Here is a 25,707-nt window from a genome sequence, read left to right as displayed (position 1 = left end):
ATGCGTTATGATGAAAGTGTAACATACTCATCCATCTCAAATAGCTATTAAAAATTTACTCTGAAACACTAGAGCGGAAAAATGTGATTGTATTCCAAAGAGGAAAGACTACGGATGATGTATGACCATGGATGATGTATGCCTGCCGCACTTCATCTGAAAGCCCAGTCATGTTTGCCAGTTGCAAAACAGAAAGACCTACTGACAAGGTTGCCAGTTATTCCTCGGCAGCACAGTGAGTTCTACAGTAAACTTTACCGCGCCTGATACCAAGATTGAAGTTGTGTGTCAGTATTGACCCTTTTTTCCTTGAATTTAATTTTGTTAATCACAAATAAAACGCAGTGCGTCATTATTAACGGCACTTAAACAACTTTCTTTTAGCCATCAGTCTTCTGAGTAGACTGATGCGGCATGTCCCTGCTCTGCCAAACCTTTAATCTCAGAATAGCATTTGCAACATACACCCTCAATTATTTGCTGGACACATTCCATTCTCTGTCTTCCTCTATGGTGTTTAGCAACTACCATCTCCCTCTAGTGCCATAGACGTGATTCCCTGACGTCTTAACAGATGTCCTATCATCCTGCCCCTTCTTGCCAGTGACTTTCATACATCCATTTCCTCGGTGATACAGCGGAGAACCTTCTCATTGCTTACCTTATCAGCCCACCCAATTTTTAACATTCTTCTGTAGCACCACATCTCAAATGTTTCAGTCCATGTTACACTACCGTACAATGCTTTGCTCCAAACGTACATTCCCAGGAATTTCTTTCTAAAATTAAGATCAACGTTTGATACTAGCAGACTTCACTTGGCAAGGAGTGCCCTTTTTGCCAGTGCTAATCTGCTTTTTATGTCCCGCTTGTTCTGTACACCACGGCTCATTTTGTTGCCTAGGTTTCGTATCTTCGTCTACTTCGTGATCATAAAGTTTGATGTTAAGGTTCTCGCTATTTTCATTTCTGCTTTATCTCTTTACCTTTGTCTTAGTCCGAGTTACTCTGGATCCATATTCTGTACTCATTAGATTGTTCATTCCATTCAACAGATCCTGTAATTCTTTACTTTCACTGAGGATATCAGTGTCATCAGCGTACCTTATCAATCATCTTACAAGGTATCCCTAATTTGCAATTAAGAGCGCATTTTACTTTATTTCTAGTTTTGCTATTTCACCTATATGAAGTGAATGTATCAGCACTGCGCTGCAGTACATATGGAGTAAGGCGCGAGCTGTAGGTTCCCACGTTGGCTAGCAGAGGCGGTTGGCTATCTGGCGCTTTCAGAGTCAGTGGTATGTGGTACCGATGCAGAAACCGCTTGTGACGTCAACAAAGAGGTACGTAGGAAAAGTACATTTATTCTGGCGGGAATCAAGTAATCGTTATTAAGTATTTTCTAACAAAAATTTGTCTTTTGCCACTCAGACATTAGGAGGAGTCAACGGATTATAAAAACTATCCTTCAGGGATTTTTCAATGCCAGAAAATGTTGACATTAGTAAATAAATGAACAACTTTGGCATAACCGAAGATGTACGGTCTTATATGAAATACACCGATTATAGGCTCGAGTTACAGACTGTGCGCCACAGCCTGCAGTCGTCGATAGGATGTCTTTCGATCTAGTCATGTGGTAGACCATGCTCTCGTACCGTTGATAGCCCACAATCATTGTGAACAAGTTTATTTTATGTTGTTTCTTAGGTAAAATTACCACCCCGAGTAAAAATTATCAGCACAGAAAACTTTTGCTTGCTTTATTACGTAAAATGTAGAAGTATAAAGGGTTGGTGGTTAGTCACAGGTGGCCGGACACCAAAATCAAAGTTGTCTTAACATAAGAAGAGAAACAGAAGAAGCGATATAATGAAGAGGTATTGGTAAGAAAGAAGACGGGCAAAACAAGGGTCCTAACGAAGCAAAAGAAGAAAACGTAGACAGTAGTATTGCACTTTCAGAATCAGACAGCAGGGGCGAGATACTACGTCCTTGTCTTACACACTTTTTAATCCGAGCACTTCGTTCTTGTTCTTCCAGTTTTAATGTTCCCTATTGGTTCATGTAAATATTGTATATCGCCCGTCATTCTCTGTAGTTTTTGCTCAGACTTTGTAGCATATTGCAATATTTTATATTGTCGAACAGTGTTCCTCCAGGTCGACAAATCCTATAAATGTGTGTAGATTTTTCTTCAGTCTTGCTTCCATTATCAACCACAACGTCAGAACTGCCTCCCCTTCCTAAAGTCGAACTATTCGTCGTGTAAGAGATCCTCAATTTCCTTTCTCATTTTTGTATGTTATTCTTGTCAGCAACATGGATGAACCGTTAAGCTGATTGTGCGACAGTTCTCGCACTAACTGGCTCTTTATATCTTCGGAATTGTGTGGATGATGTTTTTCCGAAAGTCTGATGGTATATCACCAGTTTCATAAATTCTACACACGGACGTGAATAATCGTTTTGTTAGCACATCCCCCACTGATTTTAGATATTCGGAAGGAATGTTATCTACCGCTTTTGCCTTATTTGATTTTAAGTCCTCCAAAGCTAAATTCTAATTCCAGTACAGGATCCCCTACTCTTCCCTATTGACGCCTACTTTTTCTTTTTCGTGTCATCAGATAAGCCCTCCCCCCTCATAAAGGCTGTCAACTTATTCCCTCCACCCATCCGCTCTCTCATCTGCATTTAATAGTGGCTTTCCCATTGCACTCTATGTTTCTGTTTCCATTTCTCCATATTTTTCATGTAGCCATTTCGCCTTAGCTTCCCTGCACTTCCTGTTTATTTCATTCCTATCTGACTTACATTTCTGTATTCCTGAATTCCACTGCTCTACTTCCTTCTTTCGTCGACCAACAGATGTATGTCTTCTGTTACCCTCGGTTTTTTCTTGTACCCACATTTATCTTTCCAACTTCTGTGCCTGCCCTTTTTAGAGATGTCCACTTCTCTTCGACTGAACTGACTGCTCTGGTATTTCTTATTGCAGTATCCACATCTGCATGGAATTCCAAGTGTATCTCTTCATCTGTAGCCCACTCTTAAATCCGTATCCCACTCCTTTGCACACTAACTCTTTCTCATTGGCCCATAGTGAATGTTGGAGGAAAATTTGTGAGGCGGCTTTCGGCGCAGCCCTGACGACGCGGGCCTACAAGGCCGACACACAACAGCGCGTTGCACTGGGTTGCCAGGGCAGTGGCCTCAGCATTGCGGGAGCCTGTGACGCCGACCGAGGTGAACGGGGCGCTGTATTGGAAACAAATAAATTATTTGGAAAGTTCTCGCAGAGTTTTAATATGGCACATTCTACGTCCTGGCACCAATCCACTACATTTGGTGTCTTCCCGCTGCATTTGGTCATCCTAATACATTCAGTGGCAGAAGTTGGCACTAAATTTGGTGTCAGACGCCACTACAGTACTTAGAACCAGTTACTTCCCTGGTATAGAACTTAGAACTTTCTTTTACAGTATATTTAATTTATAATTTATCTCATTACTTTATGCAGTGATACGAGCAGCAGAATTTTGTGATATCGGGATACCTTCCCAATTTATAGATACAAGAATGTTACGTACAGAAACAGGTACATTGTGTTTTGATCCTCATGCTAAATGCGAGATTTGGCACTTCAGAACGTTTGACATTTCCTCTCTTCATGTAACAGTTTTAATGTACCCTATCTTTAAGTAAAGACCATCTTGCTGAGAAACGGTGAACCTCATACGTGTTTTCGTTTCGTTTTCAGATCAAGGACCATGACAGTTGTGCTTCAGCTAGGTTCCCAGTATGCCGAAGCAAAGTGGCTGGCGTAATACCTTAGGGAACTCACCGATGAGCTGCGCCGCGTCGAACGTGAGCTCCCGCAGGTAGAAGACGGCGGCAGACTCTGAGTAGTAGACGTCGATGTAGGCGTCGGCGCGTATGGCGGGGTTGGCCTCGTAGCGCGCGTCCACGCCGTACGCGTAGACGTGGCAGTCGGGCAGGCACGAGCAGTTGAGCGCGCCCGCCGACTGTCCACCTTCTGGCGCGCCGCCGTCGTCCACGCGGTAGAACCGCAGGTCTCCTGCGGCAGTCCGGACGCACAAGTTAGGCCGTCCGGGACCTCCGTCTCAATACTGTGACACTGCCATTCGTCTTGATTTATGTCATTTTATGGAACACCTTAACGGAAAGATGGAGTTGGATGTTGGGATACAACCCGAGGCATGAAGGACTAGATAATTCGGGAATATAGGGAGGTGTAGAGAGTAGAAATAGAGAGTGAGCAGGGCTTGAATACAGTAACACTCCAGTGAATGTGAGTTGTAGTTTTAAATGAAGAAGCTTGCACAGGGCAAACATGTAGAACAGCATGGAACCAGACTTTGGAGCGACGGCTGGAACAACGAAACGTATGTCCATTGAGTAGAGAAGAGTCTGATAAAACCGGGTAGTCTGACGAAACAGGGTATCGTATATTTCTCGTCTGATATGTGCTGCCAACTCCCGGTAAACATAGTAACCTCTTTCCCACTCGATGACCTTCATTCTTAGAGTAGCTTGCGGCCCTTCAAAAACATACATGAAATGTTGATGGTGTGGTCAGGCCCTCAACTACGCACCCACAGACTCGGAGTTGAAATATTGAAAGTTTTGGCTGGTTTCGTTGTCTAGGGGCTAGGATGCGTAGTTGCCGCATTACAAGCCAAATACTGCCGAGTCTACAGTATACAATATGAATATACATATGAATCGAATGTTGAAGGTTCCTATCACTCGGAAATTGCGAATGTAACGTAGAAATTTTCTAAAATAAAAGATTGCAATTAAATAAAATCTGCAGGCACTATTTTTAACGACTTTAAATGATGAGTTCGATAGTAGAAGTACTTTTGAGAATGTGATACATTTCTGCAAAACACTTCCTGGTGTCGATGGTCCAGCAATTAAATAAAATATAAGTTGAATAACAGAGAAACAATAGATTCCTACTTCACGTAATCAGTTATGAGCAACAACATGGCTCGCGAGATTTTCACTTCTAAACGCATACTACGTCTTCACTGCAGAAGTCACAGAAATCTCACATGTGCACAAGTCGGCACTACAAAATATTTCTATCTCCCGCAACCACGCACGAACTGCTCCACTCTCCAAGTCTTTCCCGCGACTGTCCATCGCTTCTTCGTGTCCAGCACTCTCTGTGTCCTGTGCGACTGTCCCTCGCGCCGCACTGTTCCACACTGCCTCGTGTCCTCTCCCGTACCCCCTCACTTCCATATAGTCTCTCCACGTGTCCTTTTTGGAACGATCGCTGTGATTGGCTAGAGCGGTCCTGCCCTGTCTTCAAGCCAACGCACACATACAATTATATTGAAACACTTTACAACTACTGAATTTACATTTAAATAACTTGAAATTAAATAAATATTCCTATGGCTGGACCATAAACACGCTCTAACACACATTATTAAATACATAAACAATTAAATAAACATATATCAAAGGAATAGCAACAAAAGATAGGCCAGTAGCCTAATGTCTCTGTGCCTTCCAAAACACAGTAAATATTTAACCAATTTCTTCATGAATAGTATATATCAGACATAAACAAAGACACAGAAGAATAAATATATTTATAAGCATGCTGCTACCGTTTTTTCGTGTAACTGTGGAGTGCTTATGATCTGATGCCATCGATAGTAATCGGCCACTTTGACCTCCAATAACTCAAGTACTATTCAAGTTACATGCCTGTAATTTATGCCAATTTAGGTTCACACTAATAGCTTTCTAAAGACTCGTCGATCGACGCAGTCGGATGAACCGTTTACATTTTGGAAATTCGTTGCTGGGTCTTACTTGTATAATTTACAGTCAGATACTTAACTTAAAACTAATAAAGGTATTGAAAATCTGATTACACCATCAGAATCGTCGTGCAAATAATGGTAATGTACATGTTTCTTTTTGAGGTAACATGATTCATCTGGATACTATTAACTTCTATACGAAATGTGAAATGTCTGTCATTAAGGTTTCACAAAGTCCGCCATCTTTGGCACTCCCGGCGTGTCTCCTTCATCGACACAACGTCATCATGGAATTCCCAGCCACGCAGCTGGACCACGAGCTGGGGCTACCCCTCATGCTCAGCTAACTTTCGACACCACGTGGTTGCTGCCGGGCTGCGGCTGCCGAATGGCCCCCCGCGCGGCCACAACTCCCAGCTTTCTACGATTTCCAGGGCGCCACAACTCGCCCGTTACCTCACAAGCTGCAGTCTGTTGAAAGCAACTCAGAGTTCTCTCGGTGGAAAAATATATTGTGTTCTGTTGTAATATTCGACTGTGAATTGTGCGTTTATATTTGCAAGACACTATTTTGAAGACTGTAAAATAAGTATGACATAAGTTAAATGTCGTCTGCACTACAGATCATTGAGCGTTTCAGAATCCTTGTCCCGCTCAGGGGCTGTTGAAATCAACTTGTTCTTAACATGTCGTTGTCGGATAAAACACGGTGCTACTAAGTTTGATAAAACAGGGTAATACCCAGTTTTATCGAACTGATTTAAAAATAGCCGTTTGCGATTTTCAAATTGTTATTTAGTTTGTTCAATTAGAAAATTTATTATTATTATTATTGTTATTCACACGATCTGACTTAAATTATGCCATAATTACGGCTCCTTATAAAAGGAAAATTAACAGTCATGGAGTCAAGAGAGTATGAAAGTTGATCCAAACAATGGGCTATTTGGAAGCATCAAAGTCCTTCAGGGTTCCTCCGAGTACTCTGGAAGCACGCTTAAAAAAGGCCCGGAGTGGAATGTGTTTAGAGGATGCTACAAACTAGGGTAGGCCTATTTACTATTTTAGAAGAAATTAATTAAACTGTTTCAGTTATTATTATTATTGCTACTGTTGTTGTTGTTTTAAGTCTAGGTTGCTACAAACCTATACTTAATCAGGAGCAGGAAAATGAACTGGCTGAATATATCCTGTTAATAAAAGCAGATTGTTTGGATTGACCATCGATGAGGTGTGGAGTCTTGCTTTCGAACTGGCAGACAAAAAGAACTTGCCACGTAACTTCAGCAAGACTGAGTGCATGCTGGTTCTACTCGTTTTTGAAGAGGAATTCGGAAATATGCCTGCGTTCTGCCGAGCCAACATCTCTTGCCAGAGCAATGGGCTTTAACCGTGCAGTGGTAAAGCAGTTCTTTGGTTTGCTGTTAGAACTTTATAATGGGTACAACTTCACAGCCGATGGTCTATGATGCGGATGAGACAGGAATAACAACAGTCCCTAATAAGCAATCAAAAGGTGCTTACCAACGTCAAGTTGGCGGTTTGGTTTCTGCGGAGAGAGGCATCTTAGTGACCGCTGTAGGCTGTATCAGAGCTTCTGGAATTTATATGCCCACAATGTTTCTGTTCCCTAGACAAAGAGCCAAGCCTGAGCTGCTGGATAATGCTCCTCCAGGATCTACTGCGGAGTATCACCCAAGCGGATGGATGCAGAAAGGAATTTTCCTGAAGTGGTTTCAACGATTTGTTGAATTTTCTAAACTAACTGCAGTGAAACCCGTCCTTCGGCTGTTGGGTGGTCACTCAACACGCACAAAGAGTACGGAACTTATTGATATGGCTAGAAAAAACCGTGTTCATCTCTTATGCTTACACCCACACTACACCCACCGAATGCAGCCCCTGGACGTTGCATTCATGGCCCCACTGAGTACTTATTACTCTCAAGACGTTCGAAAGTGGCTTCAGTGTCATCCTGCACGAGTGATAACCATCAATCAAGTTGCAGGGCTGTATGGGACAGCATTCATGAAAGCTGCTTCTATTGAGACTGCTCTAAATCCATTCCGTAAAACTGGAACCTTCCCACTGGATGCAGATATTTTCCGTGATTGGATGTATCAGCCTGCTGAAACAAGAGACACTGACATAAAAAACATAAAAGCAGTACCGATAGCTGAAAGAAAGGAACAAAAATCTGATAGAAGAAGAAAAAGGCAGCTGTTCTTACAAGTCCGCCTTATAAGGACGAACTGAAGTCTTCTATGAAAAAGGGGAAGACTTCCAAAAGGAAACTTCAAATGGGGCCACATTCTAACAGTTCTAGGCCTACTGAAGTCAGAAATGCTGGACAGAAGAAAGCAAAGAAAGTTGGAAAAGTACAGGAGTATAGCATATCGTCATAAGAGGAAGGAGCAGATAATAATACAGCTTGCATTTATTGTAATGAACTTTTCCCTAATTCTAAGTCTGAAGAAGGCTGAGTGAAGTCTTATTAGTGAATGGGCTCATGAACAGTGCGCCGGCATTAATGATGATGATGAACCAGATAAATGTGATTTTTGGACATGAAGTGATTTTCAGGGTTTGTAAATGGAGTTTTTTTTAAAATTTTCATTATAATGTAGTACCCTGTTTTATCCAACTAGTCTGATATAATGGGGTGCTGACACAAGTGTAAAAAGTTATTTTCTGTGATGAGGCATTTTTTAAAATGTATGTTTTTCATGCCCAATTGTAAGTGGACAGTTTGGACATTAAAAAACTCAACAGATTGGTAGACATGGTTCATTACATATGCCACTTTGTTTATTAAGTACCCTGTTTTAACCGACTCTCCCCTAAGTATAATACGAAATGTCTCAAGAGTGCATCCCAGGTCTAACCAAGGGTGTGGGGGGCCCTTGCTGGTTTCATGGAATGGGGAGGGGTGGAGGAAATGACGCAAATTTATCTCATAATAAATCTCAATATGAAGGAATAATGTAAAGGAAGCACTAGTTAAAGGAACAACAGAAGCGTTTGGCACAACAAAGAAAAGTTTTTTCAAACAGGGCCTGTGATACAGGGACGATTAAATACGTAGTCCGTATTGTAGTTGAAGATAAGAAACATGCCCACTTAAAAATTTTGAATTTCCTGGAGTATCAATATCTGAGACTAGATTATAAAAGAAAATCAGTTCCTACCAAAAGAAAATTCATATAAGTAAAAAAATCACAGTTGGGAAAAATGTATTACATACACTGAACATGACGTAAGGGGAAGAAAAGACTAAGCATGCGAAATACTGTAATATTTAAACAAAATGAGGACAGTTTGCAAATAAACACAATATATGAACCTAATTAGTTACAATACTATAAAACACTCTGAATGGGTGCGCAAAATATGTAGGTGAATCTGTCTTAACCAGGTAGGAATGGGCACTTAACGTTGGAGGAGCTACAAGATGCAATAGCGTCAAGCAAAAACAGCAAGACTCCAGGGTGTGACAAAGCCAATACAAAACTGATATAATATGCACAAAATATTGCAAAAATAAGAATACTTGATTTTATGAACATGTACTGGTGAAGTGGTAATGTACTGGTAGCTTAAAAGTGGAATGTAGCCCAGATATGCTCAGTTTATACGAAATGGAACATACACGAATGTCAGAACTACAGAGATATTAGTCTTCTCAATTCATGTTATAAATTGTATACTAGAATTTTAACAAAACGACTATCGCCAATCTCTGAAACTGTACTGTCTGACGCCCAAAATGGTTTTCGAAAAGCAGATCATATTCAGACTTTATCTTCACCATGACACAACTAATAGAAAAACATCGTGAATTCAGTTTACCAAATTTTCTTGCCTTCACTGACTGCGAAAAGGTAGTTGATGAAGCAAATCGAAACAAACTGTGAGAAATTTTAAGAAACAGAGGAATTTCATCTCATCTTATAAGAGCTCTACAGCATTTGTACATGAATAAAATACAAATAAAAAGAGCAGGCGCCGGACATAATATGGCTGAAATTAACCAAGTGGTTAGACAAGGGTGTAACCAGAACTTGGTTACAGACAACAAAACATTTTAAAATTAACAATGTGGATGTTAGCACACTACTTTTTGCTGACGACCAAGTAATTATTAGTCAGAATGAAAATGACTAACAAGAAGCTGTCTTTAATTTAAGTAAAATAGCGAGAGAATACAATCTGAACGTCTCCATCACATAGACAAAATCAGTGGTACTTTTTTAGACCAGCCCATGCGAGTTAAGATTGAAATTTACAAGCAGATCATAGAGCAAGTCAATACATTTAAATATTTATGTTGTAGTATTACATACAGGGTAAACAATGAAATACAGAATAAGATAGACCTATTTGGCTGTTTCTGTGGAACTTTACGGAGAACATTGGAAAAGAAAGCCATCGAAGATACTCTATTAAAGTTCTCTAAGGTTATGGCTATATGGATGCGAAAATTGGGTTCTTGAGAAGAGAAATGAAAAGGGAGTAGAAACATGTGAAATGAATTTCCTTAGGTACAAGGATGGAATTACTTTGATAATGACATCCGAGCTGACCGAATATGTAAAACTTAACTGACACAATAAAACAATATCAGAAGATGGAAAGAACGTATGGACCGTATGACAGTTGGAAGAATCATTAAAGTCATAAGACAATATAAACCAAGAGGCAGAAGATCTTTAGGAAAATCAGTGAATAGATGGCTTGTCCAAATTTGAAGGGGACGGAACGAACCAAAAGGTCCAATTCTTGATGTAGATGTAGATATAGGATAAATCTCAAAAATATTAAAAAACTAGAAACGAGAGTCTCGTATGATCTCAAATGTTCTACCTCACGCAAGATGAGTTGGACAACATAACTCTGAGAAACCTCTGGCTACAACTTCTTAGCAGCTCTATCAGCAAATCCACTTCCACGTCCACATCACAGTCCGAGGACAATGTATTCCATATGGAGTACTGCTAAAGGTAGATCGTGAAAAGTGAGCCTAAATGAGGGCACTTTTCTGGGAAAGAAACCCCAACAGAAAAGGTCAAGTCAGGAGGCCTAAGATAGCAGCTCCACTCCCTGCTTACCTAGCTAGATATCGGTAACTTTTCCAACGGATCTCATGATGACCACTACCTGCTTACCTAGCTACATATCGATGATTTTTCCAACGGAAGTTTCAACACATAGAATTCTCAGTCTAAACCGGATGGGTCTTATGACGACCAACGCACGGAAAGATCTGGAATTATAGATTCATTGAAAAATGCTCACTTGGGACGAACGGGAATAGGAAAAACGAAATTAACATAGGCCAGGCCCGAAAAAGAGGTGTGGAAGAACTACATGTTTATGTTTTACATATGTATATAGTGGTGTAGGTCCGAGCGCAACAGCACGTTACAGCGTTGCAGTCCTTGTAGACAATAAAAGAAAAAAGTGAAATTACGTTGACATCTACGAACGAATAATAGCACGACTTAAAAAAAAAAAAAAGAACCAGAAAGTGTTCAGCGATAATAGGTGTGTACGCCCCAGAAGATGGAAAGAAAGAAGAAACTCTGACAGTAGATGAAGTATTACAAAGGAAAATGGAAATGACTACCTTTTTATTCATGGTGATCTAAAACGCAAGAATAGGAAACTCACCAATAAAAGAAGTAGAATGACAAACTTGACAATGAATGTCGAGATGTCTATGAACTTGTGTAAGGGCCAGAGAAAAGATCTCATGCTGCACCAGACTGTTATGGCTGCATGGCGATGGCATAATAGGCGAGACAGGATACTTATAGTCACTGTTCCTATCAATCGTTAAAACTTAGTCATTTCTTCTGATCTCTCTGGAAAATTGCAGTGGGTTCCGACAGAAGATTTACAGACAAGGTATTCTCAAGCTAGTGTGGTTATGTTGCTGATTCTAAACTGTTAGCGAGGGCGCCACTATGGCTGCAGCTCGTAAACCGTGTAGTTATGAACAGGCAGTATACAGAAGAACAATTGAGAGCGGCGCTCTATTCAGTATGTGATCGATGTTCGAAATTTGTTATTCAAAGCAAGGCGGTACCGGCACATAGCTGCCCGGTACTTGGCGTTACCTGGCGTTACCAAGTGGTATATATGTACAAGGTATTTAAACACCATTATCCGATTTGAGAACAGTGTCTCCCACACGAACAAAGACAGAAAACTGGACGAAATTTTAACTTCCACAAAGGATACAAAGTTTTTAATTTCCAAAAAAGCGTTCTATTTTTAAAGGGAATATCTTTTAACTGCACGAACATATAACCTTGGGAGACTTTTTAGACTTTGTTTTTCGGATCTAAGTTTTCATTTATGTTTTACAAATGTTAGTTTGTCCTCCACCGGACGCACGACAAACATCCAGACGATAAGCAGTGTACTTTCATGTGTTCTATGCACGTTTCGACGATCGACCCAGCCGTCTTCTTCAGGTGCTGCGAGTTTTGCTATAATGTGTACTCGCTGTCTTGACTTCAAACAAACTGCGAACCTTTGTTAGTCTCACGCTCCTATTTATAGCCGAGTTCGATACCTGAAGCCCACTACCTCCTTTTTGTCCGTCAAAGCTCGCACTTTGCAAGTACTGGTCGCAGGGCAGAAGAACCTCTTCATTCAGAGAAGGTAGGCAGGCATTTGGTGTGCGTTGTCCCGTAAGCGCGTTATTGACCCCATATTTTTCTGTTACACCTTAAATAGTGTCAGATATCTAGAGATCTTCGGCCTTTTGTACGCACAGTTAACAGACGCAGAGAAGGTGTATGCAATATTCCAACAACACTGACCAACCGCACACACATCCAACAAAAGTGTGACCCACGTCACCAACGTGTTCTCTGAATACAGACTTGTCAGTAGAGATATCTGGTCCCAAAGGTCCCAGGACTTAACAGTGCGTGGTTTTTATTCAAGCGACACACTAGAAAGCAAAGCGTATGCTGACATTCCTCGCACATAAGACGACCTTGAACAGAACTTTACTAGAGAAATTAATATCACGACTCCAGTTTTAGGGCGTGTTGCTGGTAATGCCATCACATGAAGTCAGCGATGCCTCGATTCCCGTGGCCACCACTTCTAGTATATCTTATAAACAGGTATCTAAAGTGTCTATTCTGATTTACTTAGTTAATTGTTACTTGAATCTCGCGCGTCAGGCATACTGGTTTTGTAAGGGACACCCTGTACTTATCATCTGATTTTAAGAAAACTATTTAATAAAAAACCTTGATTCTTTCTTGTCTTACAGCTTGATATTTTCGCTCGATAAAGGACTGATCTCTTTTCGTTGTAAGACATACACTCCTGGAAGTGGAAAAAAGAACACATTGACACCGGTGTGTCAGACCCACCATACTTGCTCCGAACACTGCGAGAGGGCTGTACAAGCAATGATCACACGCACGGCACAGCGGACACACCAGGAACCGCGGTGTTGGCCGTCGAATGGCGCTAGCTGCGCAGCATTTGTGCACCGCCGCCGTCACTGTCAGCCAGTTTGCCGTGGCATACGGAGCTCCATCGCAGTCTTTAACACTGGTAGCATGCCGCGACAGCGTGGACGTGAACCGTATGTGCAGTTGACGGACTTTGAGCGAGGGCGTATAGTGGGCATGCGGGAGGCCGGGTGGACGTACCGCCGAATTGCTCAACACGTGGGGCGTGAGGTCTCCACAGTACATCGATGTTGTCGCCAGTGGTCGGCGGAAGGTGCACGTGCCCGTCGACCTGGGACCGGACCGCAGCGACGCACGGATGCACGCCAAGACCGTAGGATCCTACGCAGAGCCGTAGGGGACCGCACCGCCACTTCCCAGCAAATTAGGGACACTGTTGCTCCTGGGGTATCGGCGAGGACCATTCGCAACCGTCTCCATGAAGCTGGGCTACGGTCCCGCACACCGTTAGGCCATCTTCCGCTCACGCCCCAACATCGTGCAGCCCGCCTCCAGTGGTGTCGCGACAGGCGTGAATGGAGGGACGAATGGAGACGTGTCGTCTTCAGCGATGAGAGTCGCTTCTGCCTTGGTGCCAATGATGGTCGTATGCGTGTTTGGCGCCGTGCAGGTGAGCGCCACAATCAGGACTGCATACGACCGAGGCACACAGGGGCAACACCCGGCATCATGGTGTGGGGAGCGATATCCTACACTGGCCGTACACCACTGGTGATCGTCGAGGGGACACTGAATAGTGCACGGTACATCCAAACCGTCATCGAACCCATCGTTCTACCATTCCTAGACCGGCAAGGGAACTTGCTGTTCCAACAGGAAAATGCACGTCCGCATGTATCCCGTGCCACCCAACGTGCTCTAGATGGTGTAAGTCAACTACCCTGGCCAGCAAGATCTCCGGATCTGTCCCCCATTGAGCATGTTTGGGACTGGATGAAGCGTCGTCTCACGCGGTCTGCACGTCCAGCACGAACGCTGGTCCAACTGAGGCGCCAGGTGGAAATGGCATGGCAAGCCATTCCACAGGACTACATCCAGCATCTCTACGATCGTCTCCATGGGAGAATAGCAGCCTGCATTGCTGCGAAAGGTGGATGTACACTGTACTAGTGCCGACATTGTGCATGCTCTGTTGCCTGTGTCTATGTGCCTGTGGTTCTGTCAGTGTGATCATGTGATGTATCTGACCCCAGGAATGTGTCAATAAAGTTTCCCCTTCCTGGGACAATGAATTCACGGTGTTCTTATTTCAATTTCCAGGAGTGTAGTTACTGTGCTGTAGGGAACTAAGTAAGTAACTGCACGAAATTTTTAATAAGAGTTTGTAGGGATAAAAACGCACTGCGTGGACTTTGCATGTAATTCATTTTAGGTCAACATTATTGCATATGAAACGTAACCACCATATCGAAATTGTATTTAAATTGGAGATCAACGATATCTCTCTTAGTTCTCGAGATTTTGTATCACATACTTGCGGACGGGTCGCGCGTGGCGCACCACATTCTGTCTCTGTGCATCGGGAATCATGTGGTTATAAAAATCGTCATATTTCGTAAACCGTTCAAGAAATGGAAAAGAGATTTTTTTTTTTAAAATGACAATACGCAAAGAGGAAGTGTTCTTCCGTATGATTAACACTTGGTCAAATTTTTGAGCGGAGCGAAAACAATACTCGCTATAAATTACACAATGGTTTTTTGTCCGAATTTTCATAGCCGAACTAAGTGTGTGGAAATCGGGTATCAAACTGACCAACATGAGGTCTAGCTTTGGAAACAAATATTTAATTACCGGAAAGTTACTCGGGTAAAAATAGTCTTGACCCGAATACAATATTTATTTGCAATGGTTATCGGTTTTAGTGAGAATGTCAACGTCCTCAAACCACTTATACCACAGCGGTAGCTGTGAAAGGTGCAGGTATTGTAACTCCTCGAACGTCAGTTGATTTCTAGCTATTTTGTTCATGGTTCAAATGGCTCTAAGCACTATGGGAGTTAACATCTGAGGTCATCAGTCCCCTAGACTTAGAACTACTTAAACCTAAGGACATCACACACATCCATGCCCGACGAAGGATTCGAACCTGCGACCGTAGCAGCAGCGCGGTTCCGGACTACAGCGCCTAGAACCGCTCGGCCACGGAGGCCGGTTTTTGTTCATGAAAAGACACATTGGTATGATATTTAACTGCCAAAAGGCTTCTTTTGAATAAAGTACTAAAAATAGAACATTTCAAGAACATAAGAGGCTATGAAGGCAAATGAGTTGTCAATAAGATCATGCTTTCTGAATGAAACTTGAAAATAAAAAAAAAAATGTGAAAGAAATCCTTCAAATGCTTTGTGAAATTTCTCTAAAAGACATAAAATTTACTGGAAAAACATTTGACATTCCTTTGAATGATGCTCGAAATCATGTACAGCAAATGAGGGGCTTGAAATGTTATTCCAATCTGTTTTATTTCTTGTTGTTGTTGTTGTGGTCTTCAGTCCTGAGACTGGTTTGATGCAGCTCTCCATGCTACCCTATCCTGTGCAAGCTTCTTCATCTCCCAGTACTTACTGCAACCAACATCCTTCTGAATCTGCTTAGTGTGTTCATCTCTTGGTCTCCCTCTACGATTTTTGCCCTCTACGCTGCCCTCCAATGCTAAATTTGTGATCCCTTGATGCCTCAGAACATGTCTTACTAACGGGTCCCTTCTTTCTGTCAAGTTGTGCCACAAACTCCTCTTCTCCCCAATTCTATTCAATACTTCATCATTAGTTACGTGATCTACCCATCTAATCTTCAGCATTCTTCTGTAGCACCACATTTCGAAAGCTTCTATTCTTTTCTTGTCCAAACTATTTATCGTCCGTGTTTCACATCCATACATGGCTACACACCATATAAATACTTTCAGAAACGACTTCCTGACACTTAAATCTATCCTCGATGTTAACAAATTTCTCTTCTTCAGAAATGCTTTCCTTGCCATTGTCAGTACCAGCACAGCAAGGCCGTTTTGGCTAGTGTTAATAGGCCAGATCAGTTAATCATCGAGACTGTTGCCCCTGCAACTACTGAGAAGGCTGCTGCCCCTCTTCAGGAACCACACGTTTGTCTGGCCTCTCAATAGATACCCCTCCGTTGTGGTTGCACATACGGTACGGCCATTTGTATCTCTGAAGCACGCAAGCCTCCCCACCAACGGCAAGGTCCATGGTTCATGGGGAGGGGGGGTTATTTCTTACTTTTAGGCAAATAATTTCGCAAAATATTCTATCTCTTTCTTAAAAAAATTTTACATGCTGTATTTACACCGACTATTTACATTAATTAAAACACTTGGTATAGACAATTACTGATGATGAATTACGTTCCCAACAATCAAATATCAATAAAATTCCTTGGCTGTTGAATTTTTTATTAGGATTTTAATATGTATTATATATTGGGATATGTGTGTATACACTTAAAGTAGTTTGAGAAGACCTTAAAAATAGCTCTGAAATGCAGCATAAAGAGTATAGATAAAACTTATTACACAGAACAGTTGATAGGATTATAGCTGAGGCAGTTAAAATATAAGAAGTAACAATGCCCGAACCTGGGACTCACGAAAACTCAGATTAATTGTCTTGGACACTAACGCTACACCACTGACTCCTCGTACTTATTTTTCTTACTGATCTTAGTCAGTCATTGTTCTGCACTTATTGGCTGCTGAAAGTTTGTGTTCACGTAGAAAACATTCGTTTTTAATTCACTGATGAGACAGTCAAACGTATCTACGCTTATCCTGACATATTCGAAGAGTTTCTCTGATGGTGTTCGTGGTTGATGATATAAATTATAAAATTCTCCATGAAGATTCCTCCCTTCGTAAATTTCATGCAAAGCGAATTTCATGCAAAGCGCTCCTTTAACGTCTTATTTTCCCAAGAAAAGTTTATTTTCTTGCCTTACTCTCGAGCTATAATATTCTGTATGCTACGGGCGGCATTTATTAGAAATAGCTGATCAGGACTTACAGCTCGTAGCTTGACACTCACACGAAGGACACTGGAGGATGTAGACCCATGCTGTTGCTTGCAGCAGGGATGTCGCACATCCACATGTCATGCGCTGTCGGTCGCTTACTTAGCTGATTACGTGGCCTTAAATGCAGGCGCTAGTGAGGGGGTGCCCCATTCCACTGAAAAATGAAACTGTTGACATGTTCTCGTAATTGCAGAAAAAGGCAGATCACCAACATATCCATGTGCGTGAATCTTGTAACCAACTTTTCCACAAAAATAATGGGCCCTAGATCTTTCCCCAGGAAATGGCACACAACACGTGACCCTTAAGAGAGTTCGTCTGGTGCTCGACTGTGGCAAATGACTATTGTGTTCCTCGTGTTCCTACGTGGTGGAGATTCACTTTTCCATTTAAATGATACGTAGCATCTTCATTGACACCAAACGTTGATTGAAATTGTGATCTTCCATCTGCACGCCCTGAATGAATTCACTAAACTCAACACACTGTTGTGTATTACCATCGTTAGGTGCTGGTAGCAACTGAATACGGTATGGTTTCAGAGAGAAACATCGCCGCAAAACACGTCATGCAGACACATAAGGAGAAATAGACTCTAGCCTGGGACGACGAGTAGACTTCTGTAGACTATGTGCAAATCTGTTCAGTGTGCTCTACGTCTCGAACGAGCTCAAGGGATCGGCTGGGGTTTTCACTTACATAAGCATTCAGTGACTTGCAACTTGCTGATTCCATCGTCGAATGATTTTTGCTGTAGGAGGTGCGTTGCCGTATACACGACGAAAATCACTCAACAGAGTCGTAACTCAATAGAAAGCGTTGAAACGGAGCACACAAAAAGCCGTTTGCGCAGTGTTATTTCCATCTAGATTTAGTGCACACTGGATGATGAACGAGTTAACAAGAAAGCTCGCTACACCAGGAAGACTCTCGGAAAGCAGATGAACTAGCAAATTAAAACTGACACTAAGGCAACCTTTTGGTTACGACGCGTACGTTAAAATTCACCACAAGTTTCTACCTCAATTCCTATTGAAGACATACACCGTCCAGCCACGTTAATGTGACCACCATCAACGTTCGACGTCATCGTGCAATAACAACTCACAGACGACAGGTGGGAGCACTGGCAGCGGAGGACGTATAAAGCGTGTCGTGAGGACGCGGAAAACAGTGCATTCGTTGTCGTTATGCGGACATGGAATGATTTATTTGACGTCCAAGAAAGCACTGTCATTGGCTTTCGGGCTAAGGGTGAAGGCATTTCTGAAATGGCTACCTTTGTAAACTTTTCGCTTGCTGCCATGATTAAAGTATACCGTGCATGGAAAATTGGCGCTACCCAAAACAGGCGTCGAGGCAATTGTGGTGCACAAAGGACCATAGACGACAGAGGTGAACGACTGCTACAGGGATGCGTACGGGCGAAGAGACGTGCAGCTATTGAACAAGTGACCACATATATGAGCCAAGGGGAGCCTCAATGAACATTCGGCGAATGTTGCTGCGTATGGTCCTCCGCTGTAGGCGCCTAGTTAATGCATCCAGTGCATCCAGTGCCGCTACTGGACATCAACTGGGTGATGACACGTGGTGTTTTAAGATGAATTACGTCTGAAAGCAAACCCTCTGCAAAAATCATTGGATGAGTTCAGGACGAAGAGTTATTGTCTGGGGAATGTTTTAGTTGCGTTCCGTGGGTGATCTCGTTGTTCTGGAAGGCACAATGGATCGACACAAATATGCATCTATTCTTGTGGACCATGTCCACTCCCACATGCAATTTGTTTTTGCCCGGCACGATGGCATCTACCAGCGGGACAATGAACGGTGTCACACAACTCTCAGCGTACATGCGTCGTTCGAACAGCACTAGGATGTGTTTCCATACTTCCCTGGTTACCAAACACCCAGAATTTAAGTCCAATCGAGAATCTATGGGGCCATCTCGACCGGGCCGTTCGCGCCTCGGATCGAAAACCGAGAATCCTTGGGCAGCTGGTCACGGCACTGGAATCAGTATGCCTCCTCATCCCTTTCGGTACCTTCCAGAAAATCATTGATTGTCTTTCTGCGCGCCTCGCTGCGGTCCGCGCAGCAGAAGGTGGCTGTTCAGGCTTCTGACATGTGCTCACATTAATGTGACAGGACGGTGTAGTCTTGTGAAGCAGGAGAAAGCTTTCTGGTATTTTGTCAAACACTGTAATGGGAGCGTAGTAACAGAGGCCAATATCTGCCAGTGTCCGCCGTGAGTGTTAAAGCGCCGCTTCGGCGACTGGGGGTTGCGCCAGACCCGGATTGAATGCCCATGGAGGATTAATGACGTTGGTCAGTGTGCTGGTCAATCCTCATGTTGTTTTTAAGCGGCTAGGTGAATACCGGGCTAGTACCAAAGTTACGCTCCAGTTAGTCGATTCGCAAACATTTAGAAAAACTGTCGCTCACTTTCACATGAATAACACTACACTTAGGCAATTGGGAAACACGTATTCCGTCGTGGGAGGTAACGGGGTGGCGACAGGAAGGACATCCAGCCACCCCTTGCACTAACCATGGCATATCCATTGATACTGACGCAGACCCTACCCCGATTCGGCACAAAGGCATAAGAAGAGGAAGACGGAGAAGAAGAAGGAGAAGTAGCAAAAGAGGTCAATATTCTGAGCTATTGATACGGCGCAATGAGGGCGAGAAGATGTCTGGCATGGTGCTATACGCCAACTTGACGGAAGAACAGTGCGCTGACGAGTACACATTCGGGCTCTAAACCGGTCACAGAGGGTTTCGCTCTTAGAGAGAACATGTAACACGGCTTAGGGTCGATTATAATCGGGAATGAGACAAACAAACAAGAACCCGTCCAATTCAGCTGCCAGGGATCGTCCAAAACCAGTCCATGTGAACGAAGTTGTTACGTTCAATTGACGATGTCCGCGTGTTGGGGAGAGATCTAGCTACGGTATGTTAAATTGTTCTAAGATACTTCTGTCAAAGAAGTCTTATGTAGCTTGCGCATATGTTGTTACACTATGTGATCAAAAGTATCCGGACATCTGGCTGAAAATGACTTACAAGTTCGTGGCGTCCTCCATCGGTAATGCTGAAATTCAATATGGTGTTGGCCCATCCTTAGTCTTGATGACAGCTTCCACTCTCGTAGGCATACGTTCAGGCATATGCTGAAAGGTTACTTGGGTAATGGTAACCCATTCTGAGGAGAGGTACTGATCGCGGTCGGTGAGGCCTAGCGCCAAGACGGCGTTCCAAAACATCCCAAAGGTGTTCTATAGGATTCAGGTGAGGACTCTGTGTAGGCAAGTCCATTACACGCATGCTATTATCGTGTAACCACTCCGCCACAGGCCGTGCATTATGAAGTGCTCGATCGTGCTGAAAGATGCAATCGACATCCACGAGTTGCTCCTCAACAGTGGGAACCAAGAAGATGCTTAAAACATCAGTGTAGGCCTGTGCTGTCATTGTGCCACGCAAAACAACAAGGGGTACAAGCCCCCTTGTAACAACAATAACACTATACTATAGTAATTACAATAAATTTTTCTTCTGAATTTCGATAAATTAATATAATCGATGTTTTGATTCCATTTCTCTTCTTTTCATGTCATTATGTTGAAGCAACTGTAAACAATTTTCAATGTAAATTTTAATATTTATCGAAAATTTCGAGCAATGTTATAACAAAATTGAAGTGTAACTGATGTTGAATCTATTGTAACATGTTTGAAATTGTAATTGTGCGCCTGGTCCATGCGTAGGCCATGTATTAAGATATGTGGAATGTAAAACCTTTGGTGAATACCCTATCTGTAAGGCAGCAGTAAAAGGTGGATGGCAGGCGAGCGCGGGAAAATGCACACGGGCACGGCATAACGGGCTCAGCAATACTAGTTGGAGTTGGGCATCGGTCTGAGGAACACGTACCGGATCGAGGAGGCTATCCTGGAAAAAGTGGTTCCATTGAGCCTCGGATGTGCCGTGTCCGACGACTATACAGCATGGCTATATTCTAATGGCACTGGATTGAAAAAGATTACGACGCCAAGAAGAAGCAAAGTGCCGCTACAGCAAAAGCCATAGCTGTGATTGTATGTGTGCTGTGCGTCTCGCCATCTCGCCGCCCGCCAACCGCTTCTTCGACTCGCACAGGCTGAATCTTTAGAATTGTACTCGTGTGGACCAGTGTTAATTTTGTTCGTGACTGTTCAATAATAACTTAACTTTTACCAGATTTGTTCTATCAATGAATTATCCTAATCACTAACCTAGACAGGGTCCTTTCCACATGTTGTGCAATCCGAGTGTCCCGAAATGAAGATTTAAAGTTTATGTTAATAAGAATTAACTGCAGACCTATTTATGCTAGAATGAATCTTAATGAGCTTTATTGTTAATGAAAATACGAGTAAAGAGCAAAGGTCTGACAGAGTACTAAGATAAATTTGGAATTGACTTAGTAAGGAAGTTTAATTAATTTGAGACAAAAATAATGGTTGTTAAATGAGGAAGTGATTGGACAATAAGAGTAATAATTCATATTTTTTAAATCTTGAGTGATTAATGTTTCCAACAGTCAATGGTTTCGACATTGTGATCCTAACAGTTTCAGGGTCCTCGCCCCCCCCCCCCTCCCTCTTTCATTCTTTTCTTTTCTATTCATTTAAATTCTGAAGTGATTGCACTGATTTGACCAGCAAAGTTAAAGTCAAGATAAAACCTAAATTTATCAGTGTTTTACCATTATTAAAAATGACATTGTATGTGTGTATGTCAAAAGTGCTATTTCTAGGGTGACCTATGTCCGATTTCAGTCGGATCAATAGACAAAACGCATTTCGTAGTCATCATTGTAGTGTAATGTTGTCTATTTATAGCTTGTTCAAATTAGTACAGAAGGGGAAAATCTTAGTTCAGTAGATTTTTCTGGCACTAAAATTCACCATATAATACAGTATTACTACGTGTGGTTATGCTTGTACGTACATCCACTTGTACAAGGGAAAAACTCACTCAATGCCTAATTAGGCTGGCGACCGTATTATTAACCATTGGTAGCATCTGCGATGTGTGTTTCTTACCTGTCCTAACGTGTAGTTGCATTTATACTTGCTTGACGTATCATTGTTGTTACTGACTGGGTATAAGTCCGGTTTTGCTTCCATTTAGGTACACGCGGTCAACATATGTACTAAAATTCTTTCCTATAAGGTGAAGTCCGTCAACTTATCATTGTACAGGCTTTAAAGAGTTAACGCACGCCCGAGGGTGGACGTTACAAGTGGCTTCCCGGTGACGGGACATCCAGTTGTTGTCGGTCACAAATTAATGTGAATACCGAGCAGTGGATGTTCAGTGGCACGTATTGCAATAGTATTCAGTAAAGTAAATAGCAGTGAACGTCAAGTACAGTGGAGAGGTGTAATTGGCATTCAATATGGACAGGAATGTAGAAACAGTAGATGTGTCGAGCGTAATGGAAGAGGCGCATGGCAGGAGCAGGAGTTTACGCGGCCAGATAACAGATGGCGTTAGCGAAAGACAATTGGCGTACATACAATACCACGAACATGTTAATGAACAGATTGAAAGGTTGCGATCGCCTCGCACACAGCAAGGGACAAAACAGGAAGCAGCGGGTGACTTTGTAGATGATAGTGGGTATGTGAATGAATCCACTGACATGTTTGATTCTCCACAGATAAAGAAAGAACCGAAAGAACCTTTTGAAGTAGGATCGGAACACACCGATTCCGTAGAACAAAACAGTGTGAAAATTTTAAGCATGAACGATTTATTTGAACAATTAACCAAACATATTTCAGGACAGAGTGAGCAGATCAAAACACAGAATGATCAGCTTAAACACAAGTTGGTCAGCTTAAAGCACAGGTTGAAGAACAAGGAATTAAAATTAGTAAACAAATAGAACAGGTAGAACAAAAAGTGGGTAGTTTAAGTTCTGTGGTAAATACTATGAAGTTTGAAATTGATACAATCAATAAGAATATGGATACGATGCAGGGGGAAATTGACAACATTAATAGTAGATTTGATGTTGAAATTCTCAACATCCAAGAGAAAGTAGAGCCTCTGGTCGAAACAAAAGTAGACGAAAAAGTTTTCGGTCTCAAAACTGAGATCGTAAACGAATGTCAACACGGAATCTCGCAATTGAAAAAGGCAGTTTCAGACACTGAAAGAGATTTAGGTGAGAAAGTTACCGAATGTGTACAAAAATGTGAACAAAATACTTCGAAAATTCAAGGCAAAATTTTCGATCTAGAGAGTAAAAATTAAAGATAGACCTGGTGTTGTTTGTAATGGCACACCAGTTACAAAGCTGTTAGAAGGTGAGGAACGCTTCGATCCCGCCAAGAAACATAACGGATGGCATCCATTAGATTTCATCAAAAATTGCGAGAGAATATTTCCTGAACACTTATCTGATCAGGAAAAGATAAACGTAGTAATTAGCGCCTTAGCAGGTGACGCTAAGCGCTGGGGAATTAATTTGAATACCGAACGAATGACGTTCGAAGAGTTTAAACTAAAGTTTACGGAAGAATATTGGTCCGAACAAAAACAGGATCATTTATGGCGCGAGTTTATCATGGCCAAGCTTCATGATAACAGGGGCAGGAATTCTTTGAGAGATTTCTGCGAATATTGGTACCGGAAATTGACGCATTTAAGAGGTCGAAGATCAGATTCAGAAATCATCTGGGAACTATATAAAAAGCTTCCAGAAGATTCAAAGAGATACGTGGGAAGCAATTATCGCAGCTTCCAAGCGTTTCTCGAAAGGGTCGAAGACGAAGACCACTGGCGCGAAAGTCGTGCCAATTATCAAAATTTTGGTAACCGAAATAACCGTAATAATGACGAGAGAAATGACGACGAAGGGTTTCGCGTCAATATGATACAGAGAGGTAGAGGCAGAGGCAGAGGCCGAGGAAGTTATCTAGGTCGCGGTAGAGGATACACCGCGCAAAATAATAACGACGCGGGAAACTGATTTCCGCGAACGTTGTGGGCCAAACGGAAGCGGACAATATATACCGGCGCCGAATTAAGAAAGGTTACCGAATTGACAGTAAAGTTATGAGACAGGTTAGAGACAGGCGTGGAACGACGCAACGTGTTGTTGCGAAACAAGCGTCAGGTGCGAGCCAGAATGAGTCATCTCTGCCGCACAGAGCGCTACATGTTAACAGGCGAGTGGTGCATCAGAGGGCAACGACCCAGCCTAGCAGAACAGCTGTTTGGAGAGAAGCCGCTAGCAATACGGCAGCATTAGGTACGAACATAGCCGTAAGAGCTGGTGAATATATTACGAATGATAATCCCGTGGAGAAGGAAATAATAGATGAAACTGTGAATACACAGAGAGGTGCGGTTAGTAGTGTTTACAATGAAGTAAAAGGCGAGAATGATCTAGCAGAAGTAACTGATTGGTATGTGCAGATCGACGATCTGTACAAGAGCCTAAAGCAATGTGAGTGGGAGGATTTTAAGAAGGAGTATGAGGCAAGGAAGTTGATTGGTGAAAAAGGAGGTAGTAGGGACGTCGATAAGGTGACGTGGCCCGAGTTTGAAGAGGAGAGAGTAAATAGCGCCGCGCAAAGTACGCGTGCTGCCGATAGGAAGAAGGTGAAAAATAGGGAGGAATTGGAGGACGAAATCCTTAGCATTGACGAGGGAGTAACTTCTGTTAATGATCCGCCAACAGTAAAAGCTGCTACCGAAAGGCACCGTGAAGAAGGGGCAGATAATTACCTAAAAGTAATTGAAGTCCACGAGGATTACACGAAATATGACTTAACAGTAGATGTGAGTAAAGCTGATGATGAGGCCGATTTGCCAAAAGAGGATACTGAGTTAAAATTAAAGCCTGACGAAAATGCAGAGGGAGAACTTAATGCCTGTCTCAGAAAAGCTTTTATGTTAGAACCTGAAAGCGATCCAGAATGGTCGGATTCTGACGATAGTTCAGATGATGAATATTTCGGTAATAGCGAAAATAAGGGGGATACAGCTAATTGTGATATTGTAACTAATGATGACGAAGTTTCAAAACAAAACCCAGATGTTGAGACTGAACAAAGAAAGAAAGAGCCACCTGACGACTCAGGGTCTATTTTACAAAGATTTCAAGTAATTAATGATTTTGAACCCCCGGAACCAAAGAAACCGCCAGATATATGTGGGGTGAATGTTAAAAGCATATCTTGGGACGATGTTATCGTCGACCCGGATTTGCTTAGGGAGGATCACAACAATGAAAAACATTCGACGGTGAAACAAACTGTAATACCAGTTGAAATTTATAATGTGAAATTGCA

At 42.3% G+C, this 25,707-nt stretch overlaps 1 protein-coding gene across 1 annotated transcript in view; it reads right to left on the bottom strand.

Annotated features, from left to right (window-relative positions):
• Positions 1–25,707, bottom strand: part of LOC124613630 (sodium channel protein Nach-like) — a 170,122-nt gene that overhangs the window by 16,272 nt on the left and 128,143 nt on the right. Inside the window, exon 7 of the mRNA XM_047142344.1 lies at positions 3,851–4,084. Coding sequence (XP_046998300.1) covers positions 3,851–4,084 — 234 coding nt within the window. The remainder of the gene's footprint in view (positions 1–3,850; positions 4,085–25,707) is intronic.

The sequence above is a fragment of the Schistocerca americana genome, chromosome 4, assembly GCF_021461395.2.
Source record: "Schistocerca americana isolate TAMUIC-IGC-003095 chromosome 4, iqSchAmer2.1, whole genome shotgun sequence".
NCBI classification, from domain to species: domain Eukaryota; kingdom Metazoa; phylum Arthropoda; class Insecta; order Orthoptera; family Acrididae; genus Schistocerca; species Schistocerca americana.
This window is presented reverse-complemented; position numbering and strand designations above follow the sequence as displayed.